We start from the raw sequence: 17786 nt of genomic DNA on the forward strand, positions 1-17786 counted from the left end.
TTTTTCATTGAATTCTAGGAAGTCTTTAATTTCTTTCTTTATTTCTTCCTTAACCCAGCTGTCATTGAGTAGTAAGTTGTTCAGTTTCCATGTGCGTGTCGGCTTTTTGTTGTTTCTGTTGTTGTTGAGGTCGAGCTTTAGTCCATGGTGGTCAGATAGTATACAAGGGATTATTTCAATCCTTTTGTATCTGTTGAGGCTTGCTTTGTGGCCCACTATATGGTCTATTTTGGAAAAGGTTCCATGTGGTGCTGAAAAGAAGGTGTACTCTTTTGAGTTTGGGTGAAATGATCTGTAGATTTCTATTAGGTCCATTTGATTTAGGGATTCTGTGAGTGCTTTTATTTCCCTATTTGGTGTCTGTCTAGTTGATCTGTCCCTTGGTGAGAGTGGAGTGTTGAAGTCTCCCACTATTAAGGTATTAGGATCAATGTATGATTTAAGCTTTAATAATGTTTCATTTACGAATGTCGGTGCTCTTGTATTTGGGGCATAGATATTCAAGATTGTGATGTCCTCTTGGTGGATTTTTCCTTTGATGAGAATATAGTGGCCCTCCTTATCTTTTTTGATTAACTTGGGTTGAAAGTCTATTTTATTAGATATTAGGATGGCTACTCCAGCTTGTTTTCTGGAACCGTTTGCTTGAAAAACAGTTTTCCAGCCCTTTACTCTGAGGTAGTGTTTGTCTTTGTTGCATAGGTGTGTTTCTTGGATGCAACAGAATGTTGGATCCTGTTTCCTTAACCATTCTGTTAGCCTGTGTCTTTTTATTGGTGAGTTGAGTCCATTGATATTGATAGATAATAGTGACCAATGCATGTTAGTTCCTTTTGTAATGGAGTCGATGATCTAACCCTGTTTCATTGCTTGTTTTCTTTTCATTTTTGTTGGGACATTATCTGTATGCCCTGTTTTCTTGGGTGAATTTGTTTTCATTGGATTGGAGTTTTCCTTCTAGTATCTTCTGTAGGGATGGTTTGCTGTGTAGATATTGTATAAATTTAGTTTTGTCATGGAATATTTTGTTTTCTCCATCTATGTTGATTGAAAGCTTTGCAGGGTATAGTAGTCTGGGTTGACATTTGTGATCTCTTAGAGTCTCCATGATACTTGCCCAGGCCCTTCTGGCTTTCATAGTTTCTGATGAGAAGTCCGGCGTGATTCTGATAGGTCTACCTTCATATGTTACTTGGCCTTTTTCCCTTGCTGCTTTTAATATCTTTTCTTTGTTCTGTAGATTTAGTGTTTTGACTATGATGTGACGTGATGTGTTTCTTTTCTGGTCTAGTCTATTTGGAGTTCTGTAGGCCTCTTGTATATTTATGGACATCTCTTTCTTTAAGTTGGGAAAATTTTCTTCTATGATTTTCTTGAAAATATTTTCTGGACCTTGGAGTCTGGAGTCTTCTTTTTCGTGAATTCCTATTATTCTTAGATTTTGTCTTTTCATAGCATCCTTGATTTCTTGGATATTTTGTGATTGGAACTTTTCTGATTTTACTTTTTCTTTGAGAGAAGTATCCATTTCTGCCAGTGTGTCTTCAGCTCCCGAGATTCTCTCTTCCATCTCTTGTATTCTGTTGGTGATGCTTACTTTTGTGGTTCCTGATCTTTTCTCTAAGTTCTCCAGCTCAAGGGTTTTCTCATTTTGTGTTTTCTTTATTGATTCTAATTCTGTTTTCATGCCTTGCACCATTTCTTTCATGTGTTTGAATTTGGATTCCTGTCTCTCTACGATGGCCTCTATTTCTTTTTTCATTTCCTTCTTATATGCCACTAATTTTTCCTCTACTTGTGTATCTATTTGTTTGGCTATGTTTGCCTGTGTTTCTTTAAGGATATTGTCTATTTCTTCTTTCTTTGCCTCCAATTGACTGGCCATCTCTTTGAAAGACTTGTTCATTTCCTCCTTATGAGCCTCAAATAATTGGGCAAGCATGGCTTTAAAATCATTTTCCTGTGCTTCTGCTGGATTGGTGTATCCATCGATTTTGGGGTTTGCTGGTGAAGTCATGATGTCCTGATTTATGTTGGAAGTGTTCTTTCGCCTACCTCTGGCCATTGGCTTATCTGAAACCTTCCCTGTTTGTTTTTGGATTCTGCAGATCAGACTGGTGCTGTCTCTCTCTGGTGTCTGGAGAGTTCTTCAGGAAGCTGAGCACTCTCAGCGTGTGCTGAGGACTAGCTGTACCTGTGGGAGGAAAGTACGCAGGCGCAAACGGGGCAAATGCAAGCGTGTGTGTGCGCGCGCGCGTGTGTATCTGTGTGTGTAAGTGTGCGTGGATGAGTTTCTCGAGGGACAGAGTGATGGCTAATGTTGAACCCTTGAGTGTGTGGGAGGGGCTCTGCACTGTATATGTCGCAGGCGCTAATGATGATCGCAGCGCAATTTCTGGCATTAACTGTCTTAGCTCCTCAATCAGGCCCACAGGGCAGGAACTTCAATGTCCCTAGTGCCCCTCTGTTTCCCAAAGTGGGTATGTGGGTGGGAGGGGGGTTCGATGCCTGGCTTCTGATTTAGAAGGACCCAGGATCTGGGGAACTGCAGATTCTCAAGGATGCACTCACTTACAGGCAGGTCTCTTGGCTGAGATCGTGGTATCCGGGGCTCTCTGCTCTCTGGTTTGGCCCTGCTTCTTTGATGTGTTCCGCCAGTTCTGTGCTGCTGTCACTGCCAGGTTCTGAGGTCTTGCTGCAGCTGGAGATTTCAGGGTGGTCACTTCAGCAGGGATGGGGTAACCAGGCTCTCTGTTCTCTGGTTTGGCCCTGGTTAGTCTTAAACTGGAGGGCTGTGGTGCCCCGTCAATTCAGTGCTGCTCCGCCGCCACGTCCCGCTGTAACTGGAGACTGGGTTGCTAGTCCCAATGCTTTCTGGGAAGTCCTGGGATCTCTTCATTGTGCTCTCCAAGCTTGGGAGGCCCAGCGCCTGGTGTGTCCAGGTTGTATGACGTTTCTGCCTGGTTTTGGTGAGTATATAGCGTATTCTCTGTCACTGTGGGATTGGGCGGGCCGTACCGTCAGTGATGGCGATCCTGCGGAGCTAGTATGGTGTCTAGCAGATTCGCGCCCTGGGAGGATGGTGCAGCCGCTGCGCGAATCTGGGACTCCGGGGCACGTACTGCTGGCTTTTGTCTGCCGCTAAAGTGCTTGGGGCTCCGTCTCAGCGGCTGTATACCCCAGGCAGTTAGGTCTGCGCTGAGAAAGATGAGTCCGCTGTGCCGCTGTGCCGAGGAGGAAGGAGGTCTGGGGGAAGGGAGTGCAGCAAGAACAAAGGATCGTTTCTCTCCTTCCCCAAGCAAGTCTCCGGGTGACCGGAGGCCAAAGTTTTCACCTCCTGCGATGTTCTCTGGTGTTCAGAAAGCCTCGCTGTGGTTTTCCTGGGTTGGGGGTCCTTCCATTCTCCAACTCAGAAGATCAGGTATCCCACCGCTCAGAAACTGTGTGTGCTAGTCGCCATCTTGGCTCCGCCCTCTGTTTCAACTATTCTTACCCTAAGAAAATGAGGTTAGCTATGTATAGACAAAGAAAAGGTTTTCCTTTCCTTTGCTCTATCTGATGTGTCTTCGAACAAAATTTTCTCTAATAGTAACAATTATAACAATAATTTATTTACATGTATTAAGCCAAAATGGAATGGTAGGGAAAAAATAGTTTTTTAATCAGACCAGGGTATATTTGAATCTCCAACTCATTACTTGGGTTTGTTATTAGTCACTTTAATTTCCTCTTCAATACATATATGAATATTAATCCCTGTTTCCTAAATCATAAAGAGAGCTAAAATTAGATAGCTGTAAGAACTTAAAAAAACACTTTTTTTCTGAAAAGATCTTATAAACATGCTGTTTTCTTTTAAAATTATTTTAAAAAAACAGTTTTTTTTCCTAATGCAACGTGCCTTGCCCACAGTTCATAAAATTCTCATTTTACAGTTTTGCTAATTACAATGAAAAAGAAACACATGAATTTCAAAGCTACTAGAGTGTCGAAGCAGCAAGCACCTGGGGTGTCTCCTGGGAAAGCGCCAGCTCTGGCTGTAGACCGGGGCTCAGCCGCGTCTCTAGAAATAGTAGCAGCCAGTATGCTCCAGGTGACTAAACACGGCTTCAGCTCCCAGGCTTTCTGATTAGTGCAACTTGCAATGGTGAAGGAATAACAAGAGAAACCCAAATGGAAGTCCGATGTATCACGACACTCGGTCAGTTTCCAAAAGGGTAAGAGAATCATTCCATAGGGATGGGGAGAGGGTGGTCTGGGGGATGCCGTGAGGTCCGGAGCATAAACGCTGGGGTTTCTATTAGTGGCTGTTGGAATGAGTCAGCGAAGAAGCTTTCTGATTGTCAGAGAAACAGATTGAGCCTCTAAGTGTGAAGTGTAAACACACCCTGCGGCTCTTCAGCATTACAGTAACGACTCACCATCCTCAGGGGCATCTGCAAAACTAACAGCCATGCCGAAGAGTGGAGTTACAAACGCATCCGTTTGGACAGAACCCAAAAGTTTCATAAAAGATAGTAAGTGAAGCAGATGTTTTCTCTGTTTTTGTTCAGTGTGTTTCCACACTGACATTTGGGGGTGGGGGTGACCTTATTTGTGGTAACTAGAAAATTTTGTGGCGAGCTGAGCCACAAAATCTAGCCATTTTTACCTTGACGGCCTCTGCGGTCCCCCTGTTACATAGAGACTTTGCTAAAATGTCAGTCAGTATCTTCTGTTCTGATCCACTAAAGAGACGGCTGAGTGAAAGGCTTTGATATGAGGTGCCCCTGGCCTAGTTCCCAGCTGGGAATGGCAGCTTTGCTCCTTTCTTTCAAAGAACCAAGAACCTTTGCTTTTAATCTTAATAACTCTCACAATAATTTTTAGCCCTGATTAAAAATTATTTATGAATTCATTAGTTAATCTGCCTAGAAAGCAATGCTCTCAGATAAGGAGGATCTCACAGAATGTTTAGACAGAAATTTATTTCAAGATATATTTATTGAATTCCCACTGTGTTCTTGGCACTGTGTCCAGGATCTGGGCATACAGGGATGGAAAAAATGGAAATTTAGTTTGAGCTTTTAAAATAGTATTAGTAGTGGTACAAGGTTGTGGACAATTTCTATTTTATCCATGGTCCTTAAGGATAAATGACAATGTCAAAAATAATGTAGCTGATATTACCATACATCCTTATAATAAAATTGGATTAACTTTCTGTCTGATTCAGTATTACAGAGACCAATCATCAGGATAGCCCAGATTAGTCATTTGGCTCATGAAATCAAGCTCCATTTCCTATAAAATATTGGTCTGCCAGATTTTTTTTTCTTTTCAGTGCAGCTCTAGTATGAAACATGAGCAGATAATAACGTCAAAGGAGGGCCAAAATTTAGGGTTGAGCAGCCAGATTTTTAAACTAGAGAGAAAGAAGGAAGTTTTCAAAAAATTTCTTTACATACATATGAAGAACGTTTGCCTGTTAAAAACTTTTACTTACAAGAGAGTAGAGCTACAAAGCAGTTGTGGCTTTTTAGCTCCTTATACCAAAATACTTTCCCCTAGAGCTTCCAAAATCTTCGATTTATTTTTAAGTGATCATCGTGAATCACTCAGTGAATAATTGATCTGAACTGTGCCCTATAGGTTAACCATTTCTATCTTTAGCTGCAAGAAGGAAAAGTAAGCTATATGTAACCTTGCTGTTTTTCTGATCAACTTATTCATTTACTTCTTTGGGGCAATTTAATAATTAAGTCACAGGTACATCGGTCCTAACAAACATCACACCCTCAATCCTACTAAAAGAAAAGCAAGTCTCACTGTAAGGATGAAGAAGTACTAAGACAAAAAAGAAAGCACTAAGACGACACTGGCCCAGTGGTGCTGTATTTAAAATCTCTGATGCAGACAACAGGAATCTTGCTTTTCTAGAAAAGAGATGGCTCTGAAAGTGCTAATCATTGAAATAACATATTGTGGGAAAATGATATGCTTATTATTATGTCGCCATCTCCTTCTGCAGATGAAAGAACCATGGGCATACTAAAACCCATTCCACACTCTATCCACATTAACTTATGCAGAAAATTGGTAATGCCCACTGTGACAGAAAAATAATCAAGATTACCAAGGATATTCAACTGCAGCACTTTTAGGTGCATCTCGAAAACACTTGCCAATAAGCCACACTTCATTTTTATCATGTTTCTTGGAGAATCGTGTAGCTCACCAGAAGAGGGAAAGCAGAACCCTATTACAGTCCCTGAAGTGAAACATGAACTCCTCCGTGGTGGGAATCAAAAGAAAAGAAATGTGTGACATCCACCCATGCAGGGTTAGACTCCGAACCACTCAGATGGCATTTCAGAGCTCATGTGGTCTTCTGCCATTTCGTGGCTCAAGCTTTTTTCTATGTGATCCCCCCCCACAAGTCTGGAAATAATATACCCCTGTTGTCTGAACATTAAGAGAAAAAAAAATATCCATCTGACTCTTTTACTCTTATCAAATAAAGCACAAGTGGCCAGTATATATTAATAATTTCTTGATTTTTAATATACATGTATGTTTGGTGGCTTAAAACAACCTCAGTTTATGACTAGAAAGCAAGTTCTCTGGGGAATTTAAAGCTTATGCATTTGCCCATGGATGTCTATTTCTAAGCAATCCTAGACACCATTCACAAATGAGACTTAAGTATTAGACACAGCGTTGGGATGTCTCTTGTCCTTTCAAATGTGCTCTATGAGTGAAGCAGTCATAGAAGTGATAGAGAGTTTGAGGTTTGTTAGCTTTGGTTTGTTAATTTGTTTCTTGTTTTCTTTTGTTGTTGTTGTTGTTGTTGTTGTTAGTAGTAGTGATGGTGCTTGATTCATTGAGACAGATTCTCACTATGTGGCCATGGCTAGCCTAGAACTTGCGATGTAGACCAGGCCGGCCTTCAACTCACAGCAATTTTATTTTTCTGAGATTAAAGCTATGCTCCAGCCACCACACTCATCCAGATTTGTTACCTTGATGAGGCACATTGTAGAAGCCTGAATTTGTCTGACCTATTTTTTTTCCAACAATGTTTACCGGGTGTTTCCTTTTCTGCCTGGATCCAGTTTGAGCCACCTTCAGCGTAAATTTTGGCTTCCGTCTTCTGCCCCAAGAGTAAGAAATGCTGAGGGAAGGAAAGAAGTAGGAACCACCCAAGGAAGATTGAAAGAGAACATAGGGAATAACAGTAGGTGAAAATAACAACAGAGACAAAGAAAGATAATCAGGGAGATGAAAGTAGAAATGTCTGTTGACTGGAGAATATAATAATGAGACTTGAAAAGTCTGTTGAAGCAAGTAAGTTGCTGCTACATTCACTTAGTGTGACCAGGATAACAGTTTATCATGATTACATTATGGCTTTTCTTCTGTCTTGAGAGGTTTCTATTGACCCTCTATTTTCCTTGATTTGTGTGTGTGTGTGTAACTTTAATATTTTACAAGTTAAAAAATGCAAAATCACAAAGCACAAGGGTAGAAATATCATGAGTATGCAGTATAAATTCTGTAATTTATGTAAGCTTTAGCCTCCTCCAGTGAATATGTACTCAGAAGATCAAGGTTGTCATCATTTCGTGATTTTTAAAAAGTAATATATTTATGAACATGAAGCCTATTGAATTATTTAAAATTTAAAGATTTCAGGAAATTGTATACAAAGTTCTAACAGATAAGTGTAAAGAATCTTTAGAAGCAACAGAGAAAGGCTTATCCCAAAAATAGATAAGATAAAATAGGACACTAATTAAGAGGTAAAATTGAAATAGAGGAGAGAGATTAATGAAATAAAGAGGAAATTAGGTTATAAAAGGCTTTTCAAATGAATCAGCTAAGGGATTCTAACCTAGGTTGCTAAATTTGGCTGCTTTTTATTGGCATTTAATTTGTAGTGGTAGAAAAAGAAGCAAGATAAATATAAATTTAATTCAATGTCTATAAAGCATCTTCTATGCTCTATGGATTTGGGGGCTGAATTTGATGGAGAATAAAGGGAGGCATTGATTTGAAAGTCAAAGAACTTTCTTAAAATCTGGCATTCTAAAAAAAAACAAAAACAAACAAACAAAAATCTGGCATTCTGACCTCAAATATAAAACAAATGGTATTATTTTTGGCAAAATGAAATAATTTGAATGTTGTGTTTTCCTTTTTTCTGATTGCTTGACTGACTTTTAGCTAAAATTCCTTGATAGATGTAAAAATCTGTCAACATGAACAACATCAATACAATCAGGCCACTTCCAGCCCTGATATTAGTAATTGTTCTAGTAAATAAGTATTATGCCTATTAGTCACTATTCCATTCCTCTTTGCTCTGAACATGCAGCTAAGTACCTCACCAAATAAATTGTTTTCAGTGTTAGTATGCAATAAATTCATATCATTAGGCTAAGTTTACTGAGGATCTTTCCTATGCCAGTTCTAGCTGTTTTTCTATCTGAATTCTTATGATTTCCTAAGTTAGTCTCATAACAAAGAATGCGTTTATCACTCCCATTTGATAGATGAAGAAACTGAAGTTCTTGGAGAGTTAAGAATTTGACAGAGATGCCCACCCTAGTTTGAACTCATGTCTTTCTCAATATCCTGAGCTCATAACTGTAATTTGTTGATGAAGAAAGCTTATTTGATATTTACTTGCCTACCCTGTTTCTAAACATGTAAACATAATCATTTTGTTAAATTATCCTTAGAGCAAGCGCACACTGGACAGATGCGTCTAAACGTGTGTGAACACAGAAGTCAAGAGACTCCTGACTATTGTCCTTGGTCCAAGTCTTCCCTTTAACAAACAAGAAATTTAAATGTGTCTTCTCACTCACTACTAATCATCGCCACTGTCACAAATTGTACTAACTAAATAGCAATGAATTGCTTTCCTTGTTTTGTGGAAGTGCATGTGTGTCTGTGCGTGGGAACGTACATGTGAGTACAGGTGTTCACGGAGGCCAGAAGACAAGTTGGATTTTTCTGGACCTGGGGTCAAGAGTAGCTGTGAACCACTGGTTATGGGTGCTGGGAACTGAACTCCAGTCTCCAGCAAGAGCAGTGCACACTCATAACCACTGAGCCATCTCTCCAGCCTCCAAATAAATGAATTTTGTGACCCATAACTACAATGAAAATTGTATGCCCATGACCAAAACATCAGGAATACAGAAATCTTATTAAGTGTGTATGTCAATTGCTTTCAGAGTGTCTGAAAACGCCACTATTGTTACCTATTGTGTTAAAGGGGGAGCTCATCACTAGAGTAGGGATCTTGAGGAGAAATATTAAGCCATATGAGATACCCTTGCTGAAGTATAAATGTGAAAAGATAGCTGCCATGAGAGGCAATGTCCCTTGGTGCTCGTCACCTTATTTTTTTTCCTTTGTTTGAGCCAAAATTTGTTCTTAATGTCATATACCTGTGGTAAGCTAAGCTATGCTAAAACACCATGACCAGAAGCAACTCGGGAAGGAAAGGCTTTATTTCATCTTATACTCACAGGTAACAAGTTCATCATATAGAGAAGTTACGGGAAGAACACAAGGCAGCAAGGCAGGAACCTGAAGGCAGGAACTGATGCAGAGGCCAGGGAGGGGTGCTGCTGACTAGCTTGCTCCTCATGGTTTGCTCAGCTTGCTTTCTTATACTACCCAGGACCTCCCACAAGAGGCTAGGTCCTCCCACATCTAGCATTAATCAATAGGACAGCCTACAGGATTGATTACAAGCCAATTTGATGGGGAGGGGGGGTTCTCAGTTGAGGCTCCTCTTCCCAGATAACTAGTTTGTGTCAAGACAAAAACAAAGCAAAACAAAACAAACAAACAATAAAACAGAGCATATACCTAATTCAAAATGCAGTAATTTTGATGCAGTAATCCATCAAAATGGATTAAGTGCCTAATTCGAATCAGAAACATATGCAATTGTGTATAAAGTCTCATATGGCCTCCCAGTGGCTCAGAAACCACATTTGAGAATCACTGCCTGAAATTCACAATTATTTCCTAGTCAAAAAACTTACAGCCTTTCCATGATCCATGTTTTTCTTCCTGAATGCGTGTGGCTGTAATAACAAACTGCTTGTGGAGACTCTACCCCAGACTTCCAAATCCCTGCACACTCCGATTGCCTTCAGACTTTTGACCTCAGGCTATTCCTGCGCTGAAACCAAAGCCAACTAACAAGAACCCTCGTAGAGCCTTTTGGGGTTTGGTTTGGCTTGGCTTTGAGAAGTGATGTGAAGTGAGTCTGTGATGCAGTGTTTGTGTTTCAGTAGACTGAGAGATGGAATCTCTGTCCTCCCACACTCTAAGGGACAGAGGATACAGACTTATGAGATCAAAACACCCAAATCATTGCTGATAGGATGCTGGAGACAAGGCTGAAGTGTACAATGAGGCTATTCTTCTGTGACTCCATCTTCTTAGAAAGATGCGCTCAAGAGGCACTGGTCAACTCTAGGTCTTTTCTGTAAAAACATCCTTTAAAATGTACTGTATCATTTTCAAAGAGTGGACAAGAATATATGCTCTTATTGGTAATTAGCACACAGAAGGAAAGCACAGAACTATGCATGCCCTGCTGTCTTACTGAAAATGTCCCAATTACACGGGTCACATACTGTCCCCAAGGGAGAATAAAGGGAAACAAATACCCAGGAGTATAAGTGCATTTGTGCCTGCCTCACAGAATAAAACATCAAGTTGGGGAGCTAAGGTTTCTTCTAAAGTCATGAGAAAGAGGAAGCTCCAGAAATCAAGTTTAAACCACTTTAAAATAGATGATATTTGAATGATATATATGTAATATATTCACATAAGCATAGGTACTTTACGTGACATAACTTATGAACCACAAAAAAAGCTAATACAAAGAAGGCCATAAGCTTGTCTCAGAGTGACGGGGTAATCAATTATGAATCTGTTTTAATTTATTGTATTTTTTATATCTTCTATCATAAGCCTATTTGATTTGTATAATAATAATTTAAATTTTAAAATTATCAAATTTATTTAATGTCCTTTAGTTATACAAAAATGACATTAACACTTTCTAACTGTGTGTTTAATTTGCAATCAATATAACACACAGCTTGGAAAATTTATATTAATTATATAATAGGAGTAGACTTGAAAAAAGTTATAAGATTAGGTTTATTTGATTTTATTTTATCTTATTTTATTATTATATTTTAGATGCCTATTTGTTTTCTAATGAGAGAGAGAAACAAAAGAATGGATTGTGGTGGGAAGGATCTGAAAGGAGTTGAGGGAAGAGAAAACATAATCAGAATATATTATATAAAAAAATATTTTCAATTTAAAAATAAAAAAGATTAACCCTGGGACCTTTTTGTTTCTTAAATATATAATAGTCAAAGAATCAGAACTAAATTATATATATAATGTGAATTATTCAAAATCAGTTCTACATATTTCTTTTTTATTTTTTTATTTTTTATTTTTTTTACACTTTATTCACTTTGTATCCCCCCCGTAAGCCCCTCCCTACTCCTCTCCCGATCCCACCCTTCCTCCCCCTTCTTCATGCATGCCTCTCCGTAAGTCCACTGCTAGAGGAGGTCCTTCTCTCCTTCCTTCTGATCTTAGTCTATCAGATCACATCTGGAGTAGCTGCTTTGTCATCTTCTGTGGCCTGGTAAGGCTGCTCCCCCCTCAGGGGGAGGTGATCAAAGAGCAGGCCAATCAGATTATGTCGGAGGCAGTCCCTCTTCCCCTTACTATGTAACCCACTTAGACACTAAACTGCCATGGATTACATCTGCGCAGGGGTTCTAGGTTATCTCCATGCCTGGTACTTGGTTGGAGTATGGGCCTCTGCATATTTCTTAAGCATCTATTTCTCAACTGAGTAGAAAGGCCCCTGCAGTAGCCCTGGTTCCCATCACCCTTCCAAATCCTACTGTGTAAATTACACTCTTCCGCTTAGTAACAACACAATGTCGATTATGACAGTTCATATTCTTTGGCTTCACAAAGATTTATTCAATACCTACTATGCGTGAGGTCATGGAGGAAATGGCAGAGGATCGGATAAACAGTTGAGCTCTATTGAGGGAATAAAAGTCAGTAAACAAGGCGTGTCAATTAATGACAGATGCCATCAGGAAATAAAATAATGTGACAGAGACTAGTCATGTTGGAAAGGCTTCTTTAAGAAGGTGAAATCTAAACAGAGGGAGGAAAGACCAGGAGTCACTATACACTAATGCTAGAAAGCTCTATAAGCATCTGGCAAGTTAAAGTAAAGGCCATATAGTCTAAATGACCGTGGTTTGCTGAGGACATGTAAGAACAGAATGACTTGAATGGGGAATATTAGAAAAGGATCAGAGCCAACAGGAGCCAGATAAAGTAGGGCTTTGAAGATCATATAATGAATGAAAGTTTAAATATGACAGATAGGCACTGGGAGACATATGTTTTGAGAGACATACAGAAACTGAACTCCTTGGGGTGAAAAAGTATTTTAAAACATAAGCAAACGACAAAGAAGTTTTACGGAGAAGTTTTACATGCACCATTCCCTGTTTAAAAGACTCCATATCCTGTGTAGACGCCCAGGCCCTGCTGTTGAAGTGCTGTTCAGCTGGGCTGCTGATAAGATTGCTACTTTCCAGTGCTTGGCCCCACACCCATGCACATATGGGCAGCAGTAACTGGACATAGTGAGTTATTAAGTCGGGAGAGGGACACTTTGGAGACATCTGGCAAAGGTTGGAGGGGAGATATCGGGGGCAAATATGATTAAATTTCATCAGAGGCACATATGAAATTGTAAAGAATAAATAAAATTATAAAAGTTTCAAAGTTAATTAAAATACATTAGAGAAATTGAAACTACATTAGAAACCAAGGAAATGGAAAGGACAGAGAGAGCAGGATGGAAAACATATTTACTGAATAGAAGTATGCAAGTGGCTAGTGGAGGAAACATATAAAGCAGTGAGGCTAAAAAGGAATACAATATACAATGGTTCAATTGGTATCTGGATGTGAGATCATTCACATATAACATGGGAAATAATATTTCTGAAACAAAGTTTAAAATCTATAGATTTCGAAGGCATTCGGTGTTGTAGGAACAACCAAACCAAGGAAATACTGTGGGGGAGTTTTTCCTCACTTCAGAGATAAAGAATCCTATGAGATTACAGGCAGAGGAAAGCAAGTTATCTGCAGGAAGGCTAGCCTCAGGTCAGGGTATTTTTTACAGTAACTTTCATTGCCAGGAGGCATTCAGATAACAGCAGCAGGTTTCAAAGGCAAAAAATAAAAATAGAGATTGAATCAAGAATCTAATATCCAGCCAAGATGTCATTTGTTATTAAAAGCACCACAAACATTCTTTTAAAGATACAATACCTCCAAAAATATAGCACTTCAGAGCCTCACCTGAAAGTAACAGATACTGAAATCCAGCTAAACAAGAGATACATCCAAATGAAGAGCCCAGGAACGGTGGTGTCCTTCTATGAAAGGAACTGAGTCTCCAGGGAGAAGGAACTGCATTTTGCTAGCTAGCCATATGCCAATAGACACCACAGGAAAAGAAAATAGCATGATTACAAACTTCAGGTATGACTACTGTGTGCCTAGTGTAATGTATAACAGATAGGAGTGTGAAGTTAAGACAGTCCTGATAAGTTTTCTTCTGACCTCCACACTGTTTCATGGCGTGATTGGGCACACACACACACACACACACACACGATGGTGATAATAAATGTTGAAATATTGAAAAAAATAATTAAAGATCATGGAAGACTGGCAACCCACTGGTTCTTTACTCAAATAGTCTAGACAGCCATGGTGAGAATCTAAACTGAGATATTTAAAACACAGATGAAGGTAAAATGGGTTGAGTATTCAGGGAAGATTGAGAAGGGAGAGCAGAGAGAAGACGTGATCCCTGACAATAGGCAATAGAGCAGACATTACCAATTTGCTGTCATAATGGCGAAGAATAAGAAAGGAGTCAAAATGACTACCAAATGTGATACTTCACCATATAAAACATGGAGAAAGGGGGAAAGTCAGCTGTGCATAGGGAGAGGAAAAAGTGATTGAGTTGGTAACATTGGGTTGGAAACATGAGTGGGACATCTATGCAGAAAGAAGCATAGAAATACAGACCACTGAAACAAGTATGTAAACAGTAGCAAAGGACAGTGATTCCTGCTCAATTCAAATACATGATGGAAAAACTGTTCCGGAAATCACTTGCCAATACAAATCCTGACCAAAGATAGGGGGTTCCATGATTAAGAATGGAGTAAGACAAGAATGAGGATGTGTTAAGACTAAGAATGGGATGCTCAGCAAAGTAGGGGTTTTTGTTGCTAATGAGAAACAGCATTTCTCTCAGGGATTTTAGGTATATCTGCTAGGGGTAAGGAGAGTCATCCGACCTTCTTTTGGCTAACTGAGCAACTAGATATGGTTATGACTCTTGGTGAGTATAATCGAAGATAGGTGATGCTGAACATTAGCACTGTGAGAGGACTGACTGCCCTCCTCCCAGGGAAAAAAAAATCAACCATCCTTTAAAAATAAATGGCTGAGAGCCATTCACAGTCAGTCGCCTGTAAGTGCAGGATGTTAGTTAATTCTGTCAGCCCATTTATAGCTAATGCCTATCGGCCTTAACTAGTTTAGTGGGCAGTCTGGTGACCAAAGAAAGCCTTCTTTGAGGGCAAGAAGAGAGCCAACGTCTCCCTATGTACCAGGATGACCTAAAACTATGTTACTAAGGTCAGCCTCAGACTCAGTCTTTTATTCTAGCCTCCCGTGCTGGGGTGATAGGCATGTGCTACCATGCCTGGTTCCAAAGAAAATCTTGTAGAGTACTAATAAGGGGATGCAGAGATGCTCGGTAAATAGCGTGTTTGCTGTGCAGATGTGAGGATCTGAGTTCAAACCGTGAGCACCCATTTTAAAAAGCTAGGCTTAGCAGCACACATCCATAACTCCAGAACTGATGTAGAAACAGACCCTGGGGATGGTCCTTGGCTAGCCTGGATAGTCAAAACCGAGTTCTAGGTCCATTAATAACCCTTCTCTCAGAAAATAAGGTGGATAAGCAATTGATTAAGACATCCCTAAAAATAACCTCCGGATGAACTCAAATGGGTGACCACACATACAAACATGTGTACATAAACATATACCACACACACACACACACACACACACACATCACAACAGTGCTGTTTCTTTTAATGGGTAATACAATAATGGAAAATTGACTCCATAACCTCTGAATAAGAGATTCCCAATAAACTTTGTATTGGAATCTTTCTGACTATGTTTTCATTATAAATCTTTATGTTCATATGGTTATAATTATCACTATAAGTACCCAGTTTTCCTTATGTAGTGTTAGCTTCTGTTACTCTAACATAAACCAAAGATAATCAGCTCTTACAAGTTTCAGTCCATAGTCAATTGACCTATCAACTAGGGGCCTGTGAAAGAGGCATATTACAAAACATGAAGGAGACAGTAAGCCAAAAAAAGGGGAAGGTTCTAGAGCTTGGGTACTTAGTCCGAGGGCACCCCAGTGGCAATCTAACTTCCTCCCACTAGGTTCTACTTCTTAAGGTACAGACACCATAAGCTGAGGACCAAGTCTTTAAGTCATTAGTATGTGGCCTTTGAGGAGGACATTTCAAACTCATGCAACACAGTAACTGTTTGAATGACTGAATGCTATTAAATGTCTTAACATTCCCATTTAGAATCTCTATTTCTCCTTGAAATGGAAATATTAAATCATAAAAATGATCAAGAGGGCTTTAAAACACCTTATGTTATTTCATGGTAACTTTGAAACTAAGCTGTAACCTCATTATTGCCTTGGAAATTCCTGCTTTGTCTTAACTGAGCCTGCATGCAGCAGCACGGAAGGAGCTATTTGTTTCCAGCCTCTACTCACAAAGGTATAAGTGGCCTATGTCCAATAGCTACAGGAAGTTTCACTCCTATTCTGCGTGCAATAAAATTGCCGTTGGATTAAGAATCCTTTCTTTTTTTCCAAATTTGCATTCATAATTCTCTCTGGCACATATTAGAACCCCAAATGTTCATGTCTGTTTATATTTATACAACACATAATAATATATCTATTTAAGCTATAATTTAGCATCGTTATTTTGTAGGGCAATAGTCAGAGGTTCCTGCATGCTCTGTGGAATCAATCCAAGTTTTCACCATCAAGCAGAGATCTGAGGCAAATTACTCAAATGTTTGCTGTGGTGAGCCGGAGGATTCCAATTTCTGAGGATTACCTCTGTGCATTTCTTCACTTGAGTTGGGTCATTCAAGTTTCTGGTTCAAAAGCACAGCTTTATACCATCTTACAGAGTTGTCTTGTTGAGTGATTTTAATCTTGAGTTCCTATTTCACTTCCCATGTGAGACCTTAATACTGTTTCCACAGTTACAAGCCTCTGCTAATCACGGCCCTGGGAACTGAGCTCTCCAGGGCTTACACAAACCCCTTGTCTCTCAGTTCCCAGAGTTGCTTGCAGCACTGAATCCTGCCCTAGGGGGACCAGAGACAGTGCCTGCCTACTCAGCCTGCCTGACAAACACTGTGGGCAAGCCAGAACTCAGGGGCTCCTTACCAGAGTTTCAGGCAAGCAGGTTGAGGAAGGCAAGAGCAGACAGCTGTGACACACACTCCAAGATCGAACAACAGCTTCCATACCCTGGCAGTGTAGACAGGGCAGGGGGCAGTGTAGGTGGCAGGCTTTCAGAGTAAAGACAGCCTTTGTTGTGGAGAGATATCAAGGACTGGGTTTTAGTAGGTAGATAAAGGACTTATGCTCAAAACTATAAATTAACTATAAACTGAAAACCGTCACTGTTGTCTAAATTCTACTGATCCTTGAAGGCTTAGCTTGAGTTTAACTCTCTATATTAAATTGTTATTTACAGATGGGAAGCAGATCTAAACTATAAAAAAAGCATAGCGAATGGTATGCGAACACACATCCTCAGACGATTTCTAAATATTTCATTTTTTAATTATGCGTATATCCGTGTCCGCGTGAGTGAAGTGCAGAGTGAGGCATCTCTACCAGAGAAAGTGCGTCCTGCATGTCATTTGTTTGCCTGGCACTGGGGGAACAGCCAGGTCAAGCCTTATGGACCTTACCTAGCATCGTTCTTCACCACTGTGTGCGGACATGAATTAAACATGTCCTTCAGCTTAGAGAGGTGAAACAGCCTTGGCTGCAGACACCAAAAGGCGAGCCAAGTAGATTAAGCCACACTGCAGTGGAATACTTTTCTTTAAAAAAAGATGATCATTTTCTGGTGCGTTTAAAATTACTTTATTACATAATGTGCCATCACTTAGCCGCCGTTTACGTTTCCAAATAACGTATGTCGGTGATTTTCTTTGTATCAGAATTAGCACTCAGACTTACGAAAGCCCCCAAACTGCAGTGGCCAGTTACTAATGGCCAACTGGCCATATGAGACTCAATATTCACTCGAGTTTCTTTTTTTCATCTTTGTTTTTCAGACATTGCAAATGGATATAAACAAGCCGAACATAACGTTGCTTCGCATCTTCCGCCGAGGAGTAGCTGCCGCCTTGGGGCTCCGACCCCAGCAAGTGCACATCAACCGTCTTGTTGTAAGATGACGATCTCTCCTATTTTCAGAATCCGAGCAGATTCCTCATCCTCACAGTGCTGTAGAGCATGGCACGGTTCTATTGATAAGCCCAAC

General features: G+C 39.9%; 1 protein-coding gene across 4 annotated transcripts in view; it reads left to right on the top strand.

Annotated features, from left to right (window-relative positions):
* Positions 1–17786, top strand: part of Ptprr (protein tyrosine phosphatase receptor type R) — a 279114-nt gene that overhangs the window by 160622 nt on the left and 100706 nt on the right. The window contains exons 1-2 of one of the 4 annotated variants that reach the window (XM_060378078.1): positions 4060–4217; positions 17578–17691. In XM_060378078.1, coding sequence (XP_060234061.1) covers positions 4185–4217; positions 17578–17691 — 147 coding nt within the window. In that variant the 5' untranslated portion in view covers positions 4060–4184. Of the gene's footprint in view, positions 1–4059; positions 4218–4380; positions 4518–17577; positions 17692–17786 lie in introns of those variants that run through there. The other 3 variants (XM_021656159.2, XM_060378079.1, XM_060378077.1) reach the window with 3 other exon arrangements.

Source organism: Meriones unguiculatus, chromosome 2, assembly GCF_030254825.1.
Source record: "Meriones unguiculatus strain TT.TT164.6M chromosome 2, Bangor_MerUng_6.1, whole genome shotgun sequence".
NCBI classification, from domain to species: domain Eukaryota; kingdom Metazoa; phylum Chordata; class Mammalia; order Rodentia; family Muridae; genus Meriones; species Meriones unguiculatus.